At 35.8% G+C, this 18539-nt stretch overlaps 5 protein-coding genes across 5 annotated transcripts; all 5 read left to right on the top strand.

The window, feature by feature from the left end:
* Positions 1 to 1849, top strand: CBG07473 (the record flags this gene model as incomplete). Its single annotated transcript, XM_045240554.1, has 3 exons — positions 1 to 23; positions 1285 to 1604; positions 1653 to 1849. 3 exons carry the CDS (start codon positions 1 to 3, stop codon positions 1847 to 1849), a joined length of 540 nt encoding a protein of 179 aa, XP_045093520.1.
* A 1661-nt stretch (positions 1850 to 3510) lies between these two features.
* On the top strand, positions 3511 to 5375 carry CBG07474 (the record flags this gene model as incomplete). Its single annotated transcript, XM_002645735.1, has 7 exons — positions 3511 to 3697; positions 3751 to 3813; positions 3956 to 4242; positions 4288 to 4419; positions 4806 to 4961; positions 5009 to 5173; positions 5220 to 5375. The coding sequence occupies 7 exons, from the start codon at positions 3511 to 3513 to the stop codon at positions 5373 to 5375; spliced, it is 1146 nt and encodes a 381-aa protein (XP_002645781.1).
* Positions 5376 to 6331: 956 nt separating this feature from the next.
* On the top strand, positions 6332 to 7607 carry CBG07475 (the record flags this gene model as incomplete). The annotated part of the gene is made up of 7 exons (XM_002645736.2): positions 6332 to 6530; positions 6573 to 6638; positions 6729 to 6865; positions 6911 to 7039; positions 7087 to 7239; positions 7285 to 7443; positions 7488 to 7607. 7 exons carry the CDS (start codon positions 6332 to 6334, stop codon positions 7605 to 7607), a joined length of 963 nt encoding a protein of 320 aa, XP_002645782.2.
* Positions 7608 to 9372: 1765 nt separating this feature from the next.
* On the top strand, positions 9373 to 11445 carry CBG07476 (the record flags this gene model as incomplete). Its single annotated transcript, XM_002645737.1, has 6 exons — positions 9373 to 9562; positions 9692 to 9805; positions 9855 to 10027; positions 10076 to 10360; positions 10411 to 10569; positions 11326 to 11445. 6 exons carry the CDS (start codon positions 9373 to 9375, stop codon positions 11443 to 11445), a joined length of 1041 nt encoding a protein of 346 aa, XP_002645783.1.
* A 3339-nt stretch (positions 11446 to 14784) lies between these two features.
* CBG07477 lies at positions 14785 to 17754 on the top strand (the record flags this gene model as incomplete). Its single annotated transcript, XM_045240553.1, has 8 exons — positions 14785 to 14989; positions 15035 to 15082; positions 15398 to 15912; positions 15968 to 16096; positions 16549 to 16704; positions 16755 to 16913; positions 17087 to 17257; positions 17395 to 17754. The coding sequence occupies 8 exons, from the start codon at positions 14785 to 14787 to the stop codon at positions 17752 to 17754; spliced, it is 1743 nt and encodes a 580-aa protein (XP_045093519.1).
* Positions 17755 to 18539: the final 785 nt, after the last annotated feature.

Here is an 18539-nt window from a genome sequence, read left to right as displayed (position 1 = left end):
ATGATTTCGGAACCTACGGTTAGGTAGATTGGTTCAGTATGGACTAAGTTGGATCCATTTACCACAACTGGGAAATGTGCAGAACCTTTTGCTACATAGTGAGAAGTTGATTGGATCTGGAAAATGTCGATTGACTAATAAATTCATAAACATTACAGTAGAATCCTGGTTTCTTTGGGCATTTTTTGGGCATTATTGTTGAATCCTGTGAGCCACGAGAGAACGTTGGTGAAATCTGAAGCGGTCCCAGCATGCTTTGCAAGATGATGCAAAGGAACTCGTTGCAAACTGTTGTCAAAACAACAACTTGCTAACATAAGATGAATAAACAGATGAATGATGAAAAAATCATAGTAGACTCTTTGTGATTCCAATTGTTTGTAGTTTCTTATTTATAGGATTGGCCGTGCCCCTGTGAACTTGGCTTTTCATATTTTTATCAGGAAAATTCTCTTTTCGTGCCAGCCAATTACTCGGCACGAGTACATTTGTTCGTGTAAACCCTTAACAGAAAAATTGTTGCTAACCTCTTTTTCGGTGTCAGCCGATTACTTGGTACGAGTACAGTTTATTGTGTAATCTTTATCAGAAAAATCGTGGTGAAATTATATTGCCGTGCCAACCGATTGCTTGGCACGAGTGATATTCAGAGGCGCCAGAAAGACTGCAGAATGGGATATATAATGATACTGCAATGGCGTTTTTTTTTCAGTTTTCATGACATTTTCAGTTTTTTTGACATTTTCAGTTTTTCAGTTTTCATGACAGTTTTCATGACACTTCCCAACCCTACCATGATTATTTTCATTGTGCTCTTGCTGTTCACAGCAACTGCTTCTGCTGGAAGACCTCAACGCTACTACATAGTGCACCCATCTGACGTCGAACCCGTGGAGAAAATCCTTGACCTTGAGGAACTCAATTCACAAAATATTGGGACCTACATCGGAGCGGCAGATGGACAGCCGGATTCTGACCAGCTCGCTCTGGATTTCTTGGCTAGGGGAGTTAAATGAATTTTTATTCAATAAATCGTTTTGCTCCAGGTACTCTCTAATTCCGAACGAACGACAGTGTCCCGTCTGCACCAGTGTCTCGATGAGCCTCGTCAAGGATAGATCTCTCCAATTGGGACTTTTTTGGAAATTTTCCTCTTGTACCGGAGCCCGTGTGACCATAAAGCAAATGATACGGTAAGTGGGAAGGTGCTACTGGTGCTACAGGAGGCTCCACGAGTGGATCACTTCGAGGATCAACAAGTGGGTCGACAAAAAAAGAATCCAGAGGATCGAACAAAGTATCGACGCAAGGTTCGCCTGGAGAACCGTCCCGATCAACAAGAAAGTCACCAAAAAAGGCTGCAAGAGGATCGTCAAAAGTATCCACAAATGGGTCGGCTGGGGAATCTTCCCAAGGTTCAACAAGGAAGGCATCTAAAGGAGCTTCAAGAGGATCGTCAAAAACATCGACGAGAGGATCAACTGGATCATCAATCAGAGGGTCGACGAAAGGAGCAACCCGAGTAGATGTTCAAGGAGCATTCCAAGCATCAGCTCAAGGAACATCAGACGGAACACGCCGACGATCACGACGAGGAGATGGCAGTGGAGCATAAACAGCAGCCCAAGAAATATCTGACGGATCACGCCGAGGATCACGACGAGGAGATGGCAGTGGAGCATCTCAAGCAGCAGCTCAAGGAACATCAGACGGATCTCGTCGAGGAGAAGGCAGAGGAGCAGCTCAAGAAGTAGCTCAAGAAGCAGCAGAAAGAGCAGTGCGAGCACCATCAGGCCGAGAAGCAGTTCAAAAAGCAGGAAGAGCAGGAAAAGGAGCGGGTCGTGGATGAGATCATGATTTTTTGGTTTTCATGAAATGTAGTTATCATTATTTATCACTTTCTTCCTCTTCACTGTTTTCCTGATAACGTCAAATGTACTCGTGTGATGAAAGAAATAAAAAGTAAAACTGATTATTGATTCCGATAAAACGTATAAAATTTTCAAAAAAAAGATCTTAAAATTTAAATGAACGCCTGAAAACCAAGTCAAAACTGCTGTTCGAATGCTTGTTACAGCAATTAAAGCTATAAGAAAATACAGGGTTCAATTTCTTTAAAATCCAAATTTTTTTTTAAATCCAAAAATTTTTTTTTAATCCAAAAATTTCTTTAAAATCCAAAATAACCAACTAGAGCCAATTTTTTCTAGGATGATCAGGGGCCGTATTCATGAAATTTACTTTTGTAAATCACTCAAAAAATCAACTGAATCATTTACTAAAAAATGAATGGAAGCGTGAAAATGTACTGAAAATCTTTTTCTCATTTGTAAATAGTTTTCCTGTTTTAGATAGGAAAACGACTTTGGACTAGGATTTCTCAACTACTTTAAACTGAAAAATGTTCATTTTTTGAAACATTACTTTAAATTGAATGCTCTATCCATTCATGTCATTTGTATTAAAAGTCATGATTATCAAGTTGAACAGAAACGAAATATGTGTTCAAAGTTAGATAATATCGATGTTACAGTACTATTCTTTCCATACATAATTTTTTTTGGAATGAAAAGTTTCAAGAAGTGGTTGTAAACAGCAAACGAAATTAGTACCCCTAATTACCAAAAAGAGGGGTATTTACCAAAAAGTAAATGATTTTCTTTTAAACTTTCACGTTTTTCATTTGATTTTTGAGTGTAAATGATTTACAAAAGTAAATGTTCATGAATACGGCCCCAGAGCTATTGGTTCGCAAGGCGCCAACGAGAGAAAGTTTTCGCTTTAAATTTAAAAAGTCCATTCTCCAGAACATTCTATTTTTCAGATCCAACTTCAACTTTTCGATAAGCTCTCACTTCCGACTCAATAAGTACCCCACCTAGCGTGCTGTTATAATACTCGAAAAAAGTTCATCTCCGCTTTCTAGAGTTTCCTGTCTATGTGAAAATTCACATGGTTGGACTTTTTGCTTCATTGGAAGGTTTGATATATACTCTTTGGAATATTTTGTTTTCCTATATTCACTCTGTCTGCCATCCCCAGGTGGATTGTACTTTGCTCTACTCCTCGTGCACATAGCAGACATCTCCTAGGATATTAGTTTGTCACTACTAAACAAAATTCTTTTTTAGCTTTATTTTTCAGAAAATTTTTCTCCAAAGTTTTCTAATAAAATACTTCATGCTTGCTTTTGAAACCTAGTATTTTGTTTTGGGTTATCGGCCGATTATAGACAAGAAAACGTATGTGTATGAGTAAATCTCCCATATTACATAAAACACGCATGTGATTACTTTTTCCTTCCTCTCTGCTTTCGGCCTATCGATTTAGTGCAAATCCTATGTGTTCTGATGCAGTAATATATCTTGGGTATTTTCTTATTTTTTCCTTCACTTCTCTCGCTGCATTTTTTTGCAAAACTAGACGTTTTCAATATTACTCGCTTTTTTCCTAATCATTGTTCTATTTCAGACCAAAATCTGACTGTCGCCGTTCATGTACTCTCACAAAATGTCATGGATAACAAGAAAGGATTTATCCGGATTCCGCATCACACCACACACAACTCTTAACGAGTACAATCGTATAGATTCGCCTCCTTCAACATCACCAGAGCCTTTCGGTTCAATGTGTTCTTTAGACACCACATTTGAAGCTATGGATTATTTCAGGAAGAGTCCAGATAATCTACCTACGGGTGAGTCTGAATTTTGTTTTTCTCTGACTAAAATTAAGTTGTTCTCGTTTCAGAAGAATTGTCACTGTTTTCACCCAATGAGCAACTTCCAGACTGTACAGACAACGGAACTGATGGTGAGTACAGGGCGCAAAGGTTTTAAAAAGTTAGAGAAACTTTATCTATAGATACAAAAAAAGATAAGGCTTCTTCTGCAACTTTTGCAATTTAAAATCAGAAACCTAACTTATCAGTTATATGGTTAGTTGACGTTTTCAGACTGTTTTTGGGCGTTCACCGAAAACGCGTGTAATACGAGCTCGCATTTGAATACGAGTGAAGGAGAGCTCAGTTCCAACATTGGAAAACCAAAAACTTGCTACTCAGTAAATGTTCTGACTGCGGAGGACTTCAATCTCAACGATGAGAAACAGGAACAAACAAACTTTCAAGAAGATCTTCAAGAAATCGAACTTTCGGACAGCAATCAACTAGCCGTTTCGCCCAATTTGCAAGTCAATTTTACAAACAAATTTACTTTAAATGGCTCAAATAGTACAAACAAGGTTTGAACCAATATAATTGTTTTGAAAATTAAAATATTCATTCAGCAAACGCTAACGGATTGTCAACCAGGTTCATCCAGTACAATAGTGTCACCAACACCAGAAGTCGAGGAAAACAGATGGGTGATGATAGAATGTCATTGGTTGAGGTGCGGTAAATTATTTGAGACGGATGCGGTAAGTTTTTTATACATAAAAATTCATACTTGCAACGAGCCGGGCCGGGCCTTCAAAAAGTTGGCCAAGGCCCTGCCCGGGATTTCAATGCTTAAACTAAAATTTTAAATATAGTTTTTGCTGACTTTTTCCTGAGATAGGATCGGACTGAAAATTGCATCTTTGAAGCAAAATAACATTTTTCTCTCAAAAAACTAGCTTTTTTTGTTTAAAAAATTTAAAACATTTATCAAAAAAAAAAGTTTTTTTTTTGAAAAATTTTGGCAAAAAAAATTCCTGTCCGGGGGGCCGGGATTTCCTGTCCGGGGGCCGGGATAGGGCCGGGATTTCAACATTTTTCGCAAATATGTTAAAATTGATTAATAGAAATATAAGTCACTTTTCAGGAATTTTTCACACACATCAAGAAACATTGTGTTGGTAGGCGGGTCAATCGATTTTGCCTGTGGGAAGGTTGTTCGCACACATCTCCATTTAATTCAATCGAACTGCTTGAAGGCCATGTTTGGACCCACACAAATTATAAGATAATTCAATGTGATGTAAGATAATAAAATTTGTCGACAAACCAAAGAAAAAACTTTTTCAGAAACCAGGATGTAACAAAACGTTTTTGTTCAAGAAGAAAATCAGATATCATAATTGCGCTTATACTAGACAACTTTGTGCCGACAAAGAAGATATAGCGAATAGCAATACCTGTTCGCAATACCTTCCACACACAGAGCATGAAAACCATTCAAATTCAGAAGGCGTAAGATTTTTCGTATTGGCCACATTCAGGTTATAAATATTTTCAGAAAAGATACAAATGTGACGCATTTGGATGTATGAAATCGTATAAATCGTTTGCACCCTTCGAGAAACATTTGAAAACTTGTCTCTGGAAAAGAATGTATAACTCACGAAAGGAGCGAGAAGAATCTGATGTCAACAACTCTATTGAAATGCAATGAAATTCTCCTTGTTTCATAATAAAAGTGATTATATGTATGTCTAGTTGAGACATGATTCGGGTAGTTGCTTCATTTCTAAATCATTAATATTTCATTATCTGAGGTTCCCATGCAAAACAGGAAAAGTATGTCATTTAATGAAAATTTGTCGTAATATTACCAAATTCATTCAGCGGATAGTTCCCTAATATTTTTCACTAAAATTGAGATAACGATTTCTTTTTTTTCTTACTAAATTCAAAATTGAAATGTAGTATAAACTGAATTATTTACAACCTACTGCGAATGCTCAAAATACTCCATTCTTGCTCTTTTGAGGTCAATTATCTCTGTTCGTATAGAAGATATGAAAATATGTCAATTACGAAAGTAGTTATCATAAACACCAACATTTTATCAAAAACTTGGGTCTTGTCCGACTTGCAATAGGTGTGTTAGCTTGTTCGAACATTTTTTTTCTGATAAGTAAAGTTGATAAAAATTTTGAAAATCTTCTCGACGCGAATGTAGTTTGTAAAATCAATACTTTGATCTAGAATTATCAACAATGCCGAAAGAAAATATCAAACACTCTCCATTCCTCTCTTTTTAAACGAGTATCATATTTCTTAAACGATTTCTTCGTTTGTCCTTTTACGTAGCGACAGTACATTCGCTATTGTCGCATTCCACGTCTCTCATCGTCCAATTTTTTTCACCCCACAGTGTCTTTTATCTGTGTCTTGCTTGTGTTTCTCTCCTTTTTTAGATTGACCTTGAGAACGGTTCGATTTTTTTCATACTAAGCGACTGACAATGTCTTTTCAACGATGATCACTCATTTTTGTTTCAAATTTTTAAAATAAGTTTTTTACTCCATCTACAATGAAGATGAATGTTTCATGTGTCAGAAAATAGTTTATTTTCTTTTTCGCTTATCAAAACAGTTCTCAATCTCTACCAATACAGAATCTCAAATGTTACGGGATATGAGAAATGAATGGTCCGATTTTCAATTAACCCATGATGTTAACCATTCATATCAAAACCCTGCATATCAGAATTGTGCAAGTGTATCTCAATACTCTCCACCAATGCCAGCGGTGCCCTACTCTTATTCTACAAATATTGAAATGAATGGTTATAACCATGCAGCTCCAATAAATCCGCATATGAGTAAGCTCAATTTCTGTGGAAACGAAATACGGAATTTTTCAGATGATCCCTATCTATTTCATCCATATAATTATCAACAATATCCAATGGCTGCAGATGTAAATCCAGGTAAGTGGGTTAAAAATCTTTTTTTTTTCTTGCCCTGTCTTCTGTCAAAAATCCGGAATTTTTATCTTTTGAATGATAACTGTTTTTTAGGGCAGCAGGAAGATTTATTGCAATCGTTGCCAACATTGATACCAAATCACAGCGTAACAGGAGAACCTACAAATTTGATTGAGGGACCCGATAATACATTTATGACAGATGGCAATGCTGTTCAGCCCAAAGTGAAGGTCGGCAATGATATACGGTAGTTATTTGAACTGGTATTTTTTTAGACCAAAGTGAATCGATACAAAACAGACAGCCGGACATTTTCTGATAAAATACTACGGCCAGAGAGAGCCAGTGATACGGTGATAGTTTGCCGATGGGATCATTGCGGGAGGAGATTCACAAGCACAAATGTTGGTTGATAAATTTTTTATAATCAATTATAGATTCGTTTTTTCAGGCATTCTACAGACACGTTCAAAAACATGTGATCGTTGAGGGAGACTTGTATAAAATGTGTTTGTGGGAGGGATGTATGCTTCCGTTCAACACAAACTGTGAAATTATTATTCATGCTCGATCTCACACCAACGAACGGCCGTTTGCATGTGATGTAACTAATTTCGGAGTACTGAAATTTTAATTTAACAACTTTCAGTGGCCTGGATGCCTCAAAGCGTACTCTCGAAAAGATAGATTAAAAATCCACATGCGACTTCACACTGGAGAAAAACCATACTCTTGCGAAACGTGTGGTAGATCGTTTCATGATTCCTCAGACCGTTTCAAACACGAACAACGCGTGTGTTCTGGCAAAGTGAGTTAAAAAAAATAGGATCTATCAAAATAGAGGTTTTCCAGAAAAGATTTCCTTGCGAAGCTCCAAATTGCTCGAAAGTGTACAGTGACCCATCATCACGTAGGAAACACCATCGAATTTGTGAACCATATTCCTTATATACTAAAGGAGCCTTCAAATGAAGGAACACAAGAAAAATATGCATACCACTTTTCTACAGCTCCAAGCACTAAATTTTTAACCAAGAATAGCCAATTTCATGATTTAATGCTACTCAATTTTCTAGCCGCTGATTATTATTTTCTTTTCAATGTGGGGTTCATTTATCCTTTTTTACTAAACCAGTATATTTTTCTAAGTTGATTTACTTCTCCGAAATAAAAAAGTTTGGATCCTCTAAAATTCAAAAAAAAACGTTTTTGAAAATAAATTTAGAAATGAAAAAAAAATAAAAAATATGTTCTTTTTGGATATGTTTAAAAAATATGTTCTTTTCCTACCTCTGATAGAGGCTCACCCCGCGAGGTGCTTCGAAAAATAGAAGCCCACCCTCTAATAGAAGCCCATGGGCGTCTATTAGAGAAAATACTGTGATTAAAATTTCAGAATTTTTGGAACTGGTATTTTAGAACTTGAAAATTTCTCAATCTCTGATCTACAGAATTCTTTAATTTGGAATTTTGAGATTCTGGAATCTCAGAATTTCAGAAATTCGAAATTTCGGAGTTTAGAATTGCAGAATGAAAACTCCGAATTTGAAAAAAAACACCGAAGTTCAGAATTCTTAACTTCTGAATTGTCAAATTTCTAATTTTTTGAACGAGCATTTTTTTGAAAATTGGTCCTTGAAAAATTGAAGCCCACCCTATAATTGAAGCCCACCTCTAATAGAAGCCCATGGGCGTCTATTAGAGAAAATACTGTGATTAAAATTTCAGAATTTTTGGAACTGGTATTTTAGAACTTGAAAATTTCTCAATCTCTGATCTACAGAATTCTTTAATTTGGAATTTTGAGATTCTGGAATCTCAGAATTTCAGAAATTCGAAATTTCGGAGTTTAGAATTGCAGAATGAAAACTCCGAATTTGAAAAAAAACACCGAAGTTCAGAATTCTTAACTTCTGAATTGTCAAATTTCTAATTTTTTGAACGAGCATTTTTTTGAAAATTGGTCCTTGAAAAATTGAAGCCCACCCTATAATTGAAGCCCACCTCTAATAGAAGCCCATGGGCGTCTATTAGAGAAAATACTGTGATTAAAATTTCAGAATTTTTGGAACTGGTATTTTAGAACTTGAAAATTTCTCAATCTCTGATCTAGTGAATTCGTAAAAAATTGAATTCGTAAAAAGTTTGGAAAAACTGATATAGCCGTTTTTTTTTTGTTCAAAACGGATTAACAAGTTTTGCCAACTAAATCGTAATTTTCGAAAAAAAGGAATCGCAAATGTTGCGTTTTGTTCGCATGCTACACCACCTCGTGTAATCAGTCAAACTCATTCATTCTTTTGAAATTTCCATGAAAGTGCAATACCACATTCACTGCGAATGTGGCTTATCTACAATACTGGTAGCTACGTCATTTTTCAATCGATGCCATTTATACTGATAAAAGCTTTCAAATAAAACTCAAACAAATTATATTCAGTTCAAGATAATGATTTGCAACGTTTTTTGGTTTTTTTGGTCGCTTCTTTTTTTATTGGGGAACGTTATTTGATAGCGTAAACACTTTGGCAGATAGATAAGAGGTTGAAAAAACGCAAAAACAGTTTAGATATTGTTGTCGAGACGTTTCTGACAGTGTTGCGGTATTTGTTATCCTATGATATGTTACTGTAAAAAATACCTTTTCAAATGAATTTAATATCATAACTTGGTGTTGTAAATTATAGTTTTAATATGTAGTTTTTCAGAATTCATCCCTAAAGGAAAGTGTTCCAGAATGTTCTGGAACATTATAAACCGATTTACGGGTGTTACACCAAACACCACTCTCAATGAATTCATTCGTCCAGAATCCCCACCGTTCTTGGCTCCAGTGAGCCCACTCCAATATGAACCGCTGTTTCCCAGTAATCCAAGGTCTCCACTAATGGAGTATTCAGCGATGAGTCCCATGGCTTCCAGTATGGGTAAGTTGGAATTTTTGAAGTTTTGCAATAATGAAGCATACGGGCAGCGCTTTTTAAAAAATGCCTTTGTCCAACCAGGGACCGGCCTAGCCAGACTCTATAAAATTTTTTGTGAAATTTCCTATTCAGATGAAATGCAGTCTTTGTTCGACAATGGACGCGTATCATACCAAACATCTGATGTTGTACTGCATTCATCATATCTTAGCAATGCTCCAGGTACGACTTTTGATGGATATAATGGTTAGTGAATCTAGAAATTTTAAGGTGATTAGAAAATTTAGTTATTTAGCCTCACCGATATATCAAGATCTGAATGATATCAAGTTCCTCGAGGAAGACGAAACTCAAATTCAAGATCTTGCCGTTACGGAAAACCATCATCCCCATTCCTGTACAATTCAGCCGGACAAAATTTTGGAAAATAGACGAGAGCCATCAAAAAATCGAAAACCCAATAATAAGGTACCACATGTTGAAAATATGCGAAAATCATTTGAAACTTTTTTTCAGAAACCAAGAGTTGGCCGCCCTCCAGGAACTTACGAAAAATCTAGTTGCTTGATGAGAAAAACCGAAAATAACGAAAAACTGATTTGTCGATGGGATTCTTGTGGGAAAATGTTCAATGAACCATTGATATTCTTTGAGCACGTGAGACTTCATATTCTCAAAGAAAATCAAGGTCCCAAGAATTGTCTCTGGAAAGGCTGCACTCGTGAAATGCCGTTTGATGCGGTGTACAAACTTGCATGTCATGTTCGAGGTCACACTAACGAGCAGCCGTTCCGTTGCAAGGTTTAATAATTTTTCAATTGAAAAAACTTGACTTTTGGGTAGAATTACAGGAACCTGGATGCAACAAAGCCTATCTGCGGATGCAAAGCTTGAAAACTCATCAGTTGATTCACACCGGAGAGAAACCACATAGCTGCGGTTTTTGTGAGAAGAAATTCACAACTCGGTCTGATTGTGTGAGCCACAAAAAATATGTCCATTCGGGTAAAGTGAGTTCAGTTTCATTTGATTTTCGGTCCTTTTGAGAAGTTTGTAGTTCGGATGTCGAGCTTTCGATCACTTTCAAAATTTTGGAGAGTGTAAAAGAGACCTAGATTGAAAACTTTGCGTTTATAGAATTTTTCGAAAGTTTCTAATTTTTCAGTTTTTTCGCGGATTTCTGAAGGGTACCTCTTTTTGGCCCGTTTCTGTACTGGAAATATAAAAAATGTGTTTTTCACAAATAATCTTTTTCGGGTACATTTTTTTGTTTTACTCAGGTATTGCGTGTTCATCACTATAATTTTCCATCTGTTTTCAGTTAGTTTCTGAAAACTGGTCAATTCCAAAAAAAATTCTCAGGTTTTTTTTCCAAATTCTTATAATTTTGACAAATTTTCACCAATCTAAATGATTGGTACAATCTTTTGATAGTTAACTGCCTGAGCAACATTTTCTTACAAGTTTCTTACAAGTAAGTTTACAGCTTTAAACGAAAAATTCGAATTTCCGAAGGAAAATGTGCTCTAATGAGAAGTCTCCAATTAGGATATTTTAGGTGATTTTGAATGAAACATGATTATTTTGTTTCTGTTTCACCCCAACATTTTCAAATTGATCGGAAACTTGACAGCCGAGTTTCAAATCCCTGAAAACATCTAAAAATTACGAAAAATTAAAAAAATGTTTTATATAGCTTATCCATCTGTACTGTATATGCTAAAAAAGTTACGCTGAACTATTTTTTCATTCTCTTTTTGTTCCAGAAAGCCTATGCATGTGGAGCTCCAAACTGCGACAAGTCATACACTGACCCTTCGTCTCGAAGAAAGCATTACAGATCTTGTCTTTTATGGAAAACGTTTTGTCTAATTGAAACCCCCTAGGATTTAGAAGGATTCAGGCAAAGGACACCAAATTTAGGCAGTTTCACAATCTTTTTTACCAAAAGAACAAAATTTTTAATCTCGTTTAATCTTCCGCATTTCTGTCATTTTTTCCATTTTTCCATTTTCCCCTATTTGTTGTAAATCTTCATCCTAAATTTCCTTTTTTTCAATTTATTCCTTTCGAATTGTCTTTCCAATATCCGTTCTTAAAATATTTTAATAAAAAAAAGTTTGTTAAAAAATCCAAATTACATCATAATAGGGGGCTGTCCGGAAATTGCCACCCCACAGATTTTTTTTCCGAGTATTTTTTCGGAGCCACGCCCTCTTTATCAAAACACATCTCATTTGCAGTCTACGACCACACGAGATAATCTCCTGATTTGTATAACCGCGTGCACTTTTTTTTTGCTTTTTTTCGTAAGAGTGCTCATTTATTTTTTGATCTGTTAGGTCTCATTCACACGCATGGGTAGTCTAGACGAACTACAAAATTGTCTTTTTTAACAAATGTGTGAATTATTCTTCTGAGTGTGTGTGTGTGTTTCATTCATCTTCTACTGCCCGATGATGGTAGGAGAATTCTGACCTCCAAAACTATTTCCTTCTGTGAGGTAAAAACGAGAAAAGAAAAAGTTGATAACAGGTTCGTAGAAAATTCCAAGTTCGATAAATCACCTTTTTCGCTTGTAAAGGTGTGAAAAATTGATATTTGGTTTCGATTATTTATTGCTCAGAAATTTTTCTTACCAATTTTATTCAAAAATGTTATTTTCCAGGTTTCCTGACTGTTGTTTTTTTTTTGATTACTTGCGCTTAATTTGATATGACAGCGTAAACAGTTTTTTCGTCTCGCTGCCAATAATTGACAGGTAGACACGCTTCTAATAAAAAGAAGAGAGATTATTTTGTTTTGTTAAACGATTTTTGTGTTAGTTTTTAGTTTTATAGTTTAGTTAGATTTTCTGTGTATTCTTACTTTTAAAATTTTTTCAAAAGTAAAATTTTGATAATTCGCTTTGGAAAGGTGGAAGATTTTCAGTGCGGCGTCGCTACTAAGGTCTAGTACCGGTCAAACAGAAATATAAAAGATATACAAAAAGTCGGTTTTCAGTTAATTTCGAACATTTTCAAAAGTCTAGAGCTCGTTAAATGACTTTTTTAGTTTTTCGGTTAGGTTTTCAGTAAATTATTTATATCCAAATTCTGTTACGAATAGTGTCTAGAAAAGTTGAAATCTCTGGCTGAAAAATACAGTAGCAGTCAAAATACATATATTAAAAAAACGTATTTTCCAATTGATCTTCGATCATTTTTACCATTTTCACGAGCTCAGCTGTCAATGCTCCGATCAGTTTGAAAACTCCGGAAGTTGTAAAAAAAAAACCTAGATTGAAAAATTTACATTCACCGAATTTTTCGAAAATTATTCCTAGTTTTTCCGCTATTCGCCGATTTTTGAATTACGCCTATTTTTGCCACGTTTTTGTACTAAAAACGTGAAAAATCAGGTGTCTTTCACAAATAAGCATATAGCTGAAAAACTAGAAAATTTCAAAAAATTCTGTTTATGTAAAGTTTCCATTCTCGGTCTGTTTTACACCCTCTGAAGTTCACAAAGTGATTCGACACTTGACCGCCGAGTTCTAGATTACGAAAGTGCCGGATATCAACTAAAAATCACCTTTTCGCATATCTTGTTGACCAGTATTATATGTGAATCGAGTACTGTGAAGATACTGTTGCCTTAAAACAACGTCACCCACTCAAAAAATCTTCCATTATCTGGCTCCCAAAACCTTCGAAAATCCTCCTCTCTACTTTTTAAAATTTTTGATTTCATTTATCCTTAGTTCCTACTAACATCCCATTTTTCTTTTCATACCGGTATCTTCCCATTCAATCTTTCACCCCCGAAAACAAGACCTCCCGATACGACAAACGTTCTCATCTGTGAGGTAAATTATTATTCTTTCTATCTATTTGTTTTTTCATGCAACACAAATTTACCCCCTTTCCTCACAACAGAATTAATTGCCACGATGCACAAATGTGGTAAACAGTTTTTTGTATCTGTTGACATACCATTCACTTTTTTGAATGTTTAAGAATTTTCAGTTTGTAGGAAAAAACAAAAAAATAACGAGCAAGACAAACAAATTAATTGAGAGCTCTACAGCGAAAAAACTCATATGTCATGTCATTTTCTCATTTTTCCTCATATGATATGTTTCCTCCTCCTCAATTTTCAATTTCTTTCTCTCATTCAAAACACGGCTTTTTACGTTTTTTGTCACTCATTCTTTTAGAGTTCAAAAAAAGTTTTCTAAAAAGGTAGTACAGAATTCCAGCCAACCTTTTCTTGCAGTTTTCTTCTTGATAAATGTTCTCATGCACTTCGTCTTGCACTCTACACGTTTTTTGTTGTCTGAGCCGTCTTTTCTAGTACCAATTTTCTTTCGTACTAGTCATTTTTGTTTTGTTCTGAAAGTAGTAATTTCTTGAGTGAGTCACAAAAGAGACAACTAAACTCATTGAAAAAATTCCAGTTTCATTAGAGGCCATATTCGTGAAAGTTTTTCTCGGAAAACCATTTGTTCTCCTAAAATCAACTGGTTTGTTTTCCAAAAGAAGAATGTAAGGTAAGCGATAAAATGTTTTCGGAGATTTTTTGAATCTCAAAAATTCCGAATTTCGAAATGTTGAATTTTCGGAATACTGCATTTGTTCACAAATTCAATGTCAACTCTGCAAGGAAATTTTCTGTGTGCGCCTTTGACATACCGTAATCCGAAATTTCTCATTTCGAGAAAAAGTTTCGGAAACATTCCGGAAATGGTTGGAAAGAAAGTTTTCGGATTTATTGGTTCCGTTTCGAACATCTTTGCTCAAAAACAGTACAATCAAAAAATTTCATTTTTGGCACATTTCTTAGAATATCAAGATACCGTAAACACTCTGATAGAGCGCCATCCGGACCATCCACTGTGAGCCTATATGTCTCACTTCATTTAAAAGATATCAAAAAGTTGTCAACTAATAAAATGTTTATCTTGATATCAGCAACATTTTATTAGTTGACCATTTTTTATATCTGTCACAGAAAATGAGATACATAGGCTCAATTTTGTCAGTTCGGGTGGCGTTCTATTAGAGTGTTTACACATATCTAGCCATGACACCTTTAAAAATTTGATTATAAATTACAAAGTAATGCATTTTTTTCTCCGGGGAAAATGGTAATGAATCTGCCTCCGAATTTCACAAATTACATTGTCGACCCACTCCACATTTTTCATTAGAATTTCTTGCTTTCCAGAAACATTCACAGATAAAATGTTATATAATGATGGTGTTGGCTCCAAACTTTCGTATACCTCCATGTCACCTGAGATAGGAGGGGTTGCCGAATACAATTTCACGCCCTCATCTCGCTTGTCAGTTGGCTCTATGTATTCTGACCCAAACACCCCCACAGATTTGAACTCACCGAATATCCTGGACAACGGTTGGCTTGACCTTCGTAAAAATTCTTTTAACGGTAATCCTAGGCAAAACTCATGAAAAATATAATCTAAAGTTTCAGATTTCTCCCTGGGAAACTTTGCTAATCCAAACTTTGCACCAATCCAAGGTTAGTTATATTTTTATTTATCTTTCATACGGAGCAAGATAGGTTTATTTTAAGTTCAAAGATAATAGACCCTTTTATGACAGGTTGTACGGTACTTATTGAAAAATATTATGCCCCACTGTTTTATATCTATCCAAAATTTTGTGTTTCCAGTTGCTTCGGTGTCTGTACTCATGTGATTGTTTTTCTGACCGGGTGTTTTGTTTTCATGAGCCACTTTCTCAACAAAAACCTCGAAAACATAGTCCACTTGGGGATTCCAAGCAGACAAATAATTTTTTGCATACACCCGTTTTTGATCAGTTTATCGTTCAGTGTCAACTGGTGCATTCGATTTCGCTCCGATGAACCCGACAACGGAGTCTAGTCAGTTTATGATGGGTGGTACTCCTACGCATTATTCGAAACCTCATGCGTTTCTGAGCGTTGATCAACTTCTTACAACAAGCCACAATAATGTGATGCTTGAAAAGCTCCAAGGTCTCGGATCAAATATGCAATCACCGTTGCAACTTGTACAGAGCTGGGACCTTTTCAAAATTCCTAAAGTTGAGTTGGAAGCTGTCAAAGAAGAAATCAGTGATACACAAGCAACGAATTTGGAATCTTCTGGCGCTTCATTCAATGTGCTGAACCAAAATCTTCCACTTCCTCTATTCAATTCCCCAGCTCAGACTTCGGAGTTTTCAAAAATCATGGAATCATTGAGCACAAAATTATTTCCAACTGACGTATCTCAGTCTTTCATCAAATATGAGCCAGATCAAGTGGTTCCTACTGATGTCAAGCCATCAATCATTAATCAGAAAACCCCACGTTACAGTAAGAATGTGAGTTTGTTATTAGATAAAAAATCTAGCATTAACCTTTTGGTTTTGTTTTCAGGGACGTCTTATTGGTCGTCCACCAGGCACATACAAATTTGCCAAACAAACAAAAAGTATAAATAATGAGAATGGCGAAGTTAGAGTTTGTGAGTGGAATGGTTGCAAAGCACAATTTACAGATGAATTGGTGAGTTTGCTAGAAAATTAATATTCACAGTTTTGGCCAATAGTTTTGGCCAATAGTTTTGGCCAGTGGATTTGCGGCCATTTTGAGCATTTTCAAGAGTCTATAGCTCGGACGTCAAGTTTCCAATCAGCTTGAAAAATTTGAAAAGTTTCTGAACAGGCCTAGGTTAATACTTTACAGAATTTTTCTGAAGATTCCCAGATTTTCGGCTATTCGCAGTTTTTCCGTTTTTGAACTGAAAACGTGGTAAATTAAGTGTCCATCGAAATTCGGCAAATTTCTGAAAAAACTAGGAATTTTCAAAAAATTCCGTGAAAACAAAATATTAAGGTCTGTTTTACACCCTCCAAAGTTTTCAAAGTTGTCGAAAACTTGACAGCCGAGATCGAAACTTTTGATAGTGCTCAAAACGACTGAAAATCAATGTTTACTGTACAGTGATATAATTTCAGCTGTTCCACGCACATGTTAGGACCCATATGAGTGAGTCGGATATGACTGCGCAACACTGCAAATGGGATGGCTGTCTGGAAACAAAGCCATTTCAATTCTACCTTTTGCTGGCACATGTGAGGAAGCACACTAGAGAGAAGCCCTACGAATGCAATGTAAGCGTCGGAACTAGCTGCTAATTATTCAAAGAAAAATGTACTTTCAGTTTCCTGTATGTGACAAAAGATACAGTCGGAAGGAAAATCTCAAAACTCATTTTCGCACTCACACCGGAGAAAAACCCTATTCTTGTAGTCTCTGTGGAAAGCAGTTTACTAATGCTTCTGACTGCGCGAAACACGTTAACAGAACTCATTCGGATGAGGTAAAGTCAACTTTGAACCCACATATCTCTTATTCTGTGATAGATATCAAAAAGCAGTCAACTGATAAAATATTTATCATAATATCAGAAGTGTTTTAGAAATTAGCACATTTTTTATATCAATCACAAGAAGCGAGATAAATTTATTCAAAGTGATAACATTAATTTTTTAGAAACCATACGTATGCATGGGACCTGAATGCATAAAACGCTATACTGATCCGTCTTCATTGAGGAAACATTTCAAAAAGTGCCATGCAGAGTTCATGGATGAGTTCCGTGCTGGGCGTTACCGTTTGAAACGGATCTCGCCTAACAACAACAAAGAAAATATTGCTAGAACGGTGAGATCTCGAGTCGCCATCTTCTGAAATGCCAGTTTTTTTGGAATAATTTTTATATCATTTTTTTAAAAATTTGAGCTCATTTGGCACTACTCACCTCTACTAATTGTTCATTTTTATGTTTCCTTTTTTTCAAGATAAAAAACCACTATCATGATCACAAGCCATCCACAACGCCACCAAAGATGTTCCCCATGACAAAATTACCGGCCACACTACCAGCCATCAACTCGCTTGCTTCACCACCGCTTTCTTTCCTGGATTTGACTTTGAAAACTGCGCATATCCTAAACACAACTGTGTCCGAAGCGTTCAAATGTGTAATTACGGATGAGACACTTCGTAAAGACTTTCTGGAGAAAGTATCTCAGCCACCGCTTTTATTAGAAATCCTATCTAGCAAAACGTTAACACTCTCCACCAAATATTCCAATGTTCCTGTAAGCTCTTCTTTCAACTACCCAATTCCATGTATCTCTGCTCTGAAAACAGAATAAGCTGACTGAGCTACTAAAACTAATTGGCAATTGTTTCAAGCTAATTCCACAGTTCAAACACCACTTTCTATTTTGCTAATCTTCCTTTTTTTTTAATATGTGTCTGGACTATGTTCTACACTTTTAGTTCATGAGTATTAGTTTGCAGGTTCTTTATATTTTCGCCATACTTTTTTCTTGCTAATTTATTTTTCGTCTTTATATTTTCTAGATTCAATGTTCTGTTCTTTTCCGTAAACATTTTTTGTTGCTTTCCCAGTTTTTCTCTTGTGTTCCTGTCCCTCTTCCTTGATCTTTTCGAATTCCACAAAATTGTTGGTTTTGTGTCCTTCACAAAATTTCATCTGGCCAAACCTTTGTCTTAATATTTTTTTTCCGATGAATGAAACAATAAACTCAGTTTACACCCAACGTTTCTACAAAATGCAACATTTGACGATAAGATCAGATATTTCGATTTTCGATGCTATTAACCCAAGTCCACACATGTCACCGGTGGTTGCAATTGGCAATCAATCTTTTTCACTCGACAACGTGTTGATGTATAGCCTTGAAGATCTGGGTGGCCGTCAATGTTTTAAAAGGGATTCCAAGTATAGGGGTCAAAATGTGGAAGCTTTGAAAACCGTGTTTCCTCAAATAGAAGCACAGGTTGAGCTGAATTATCTGGCTTTCCTTGAAAGACATCAAGAATTTGTCAGCTGATAAATGATTTTTCGTAAAATTACCAATATTTTACCTGCCGCCAAATTTTTTATAAATATTACAGAAATCGAGATAATTAA

Source organism: Caenorhabditis briggsae (genome assembly GCF_000004555.2).
Source record: "Caenorhabditis briggsae complete genome, chrX, whole genome shotgun sequence".
In the NCBI taxonomy this organism is placed as follows: Eukaryota; Metazoa; Nematoda; class Chromadorea; order Rhabditida; family Rhabditidae; genus Caenorhabditis; species Caenorhabditis briggsae.
The sequence above is the reverse complement of the archived record's forward strand: the minus strand, read 5'-3'. Positions and strand labels throughout refer to the sequence as shown.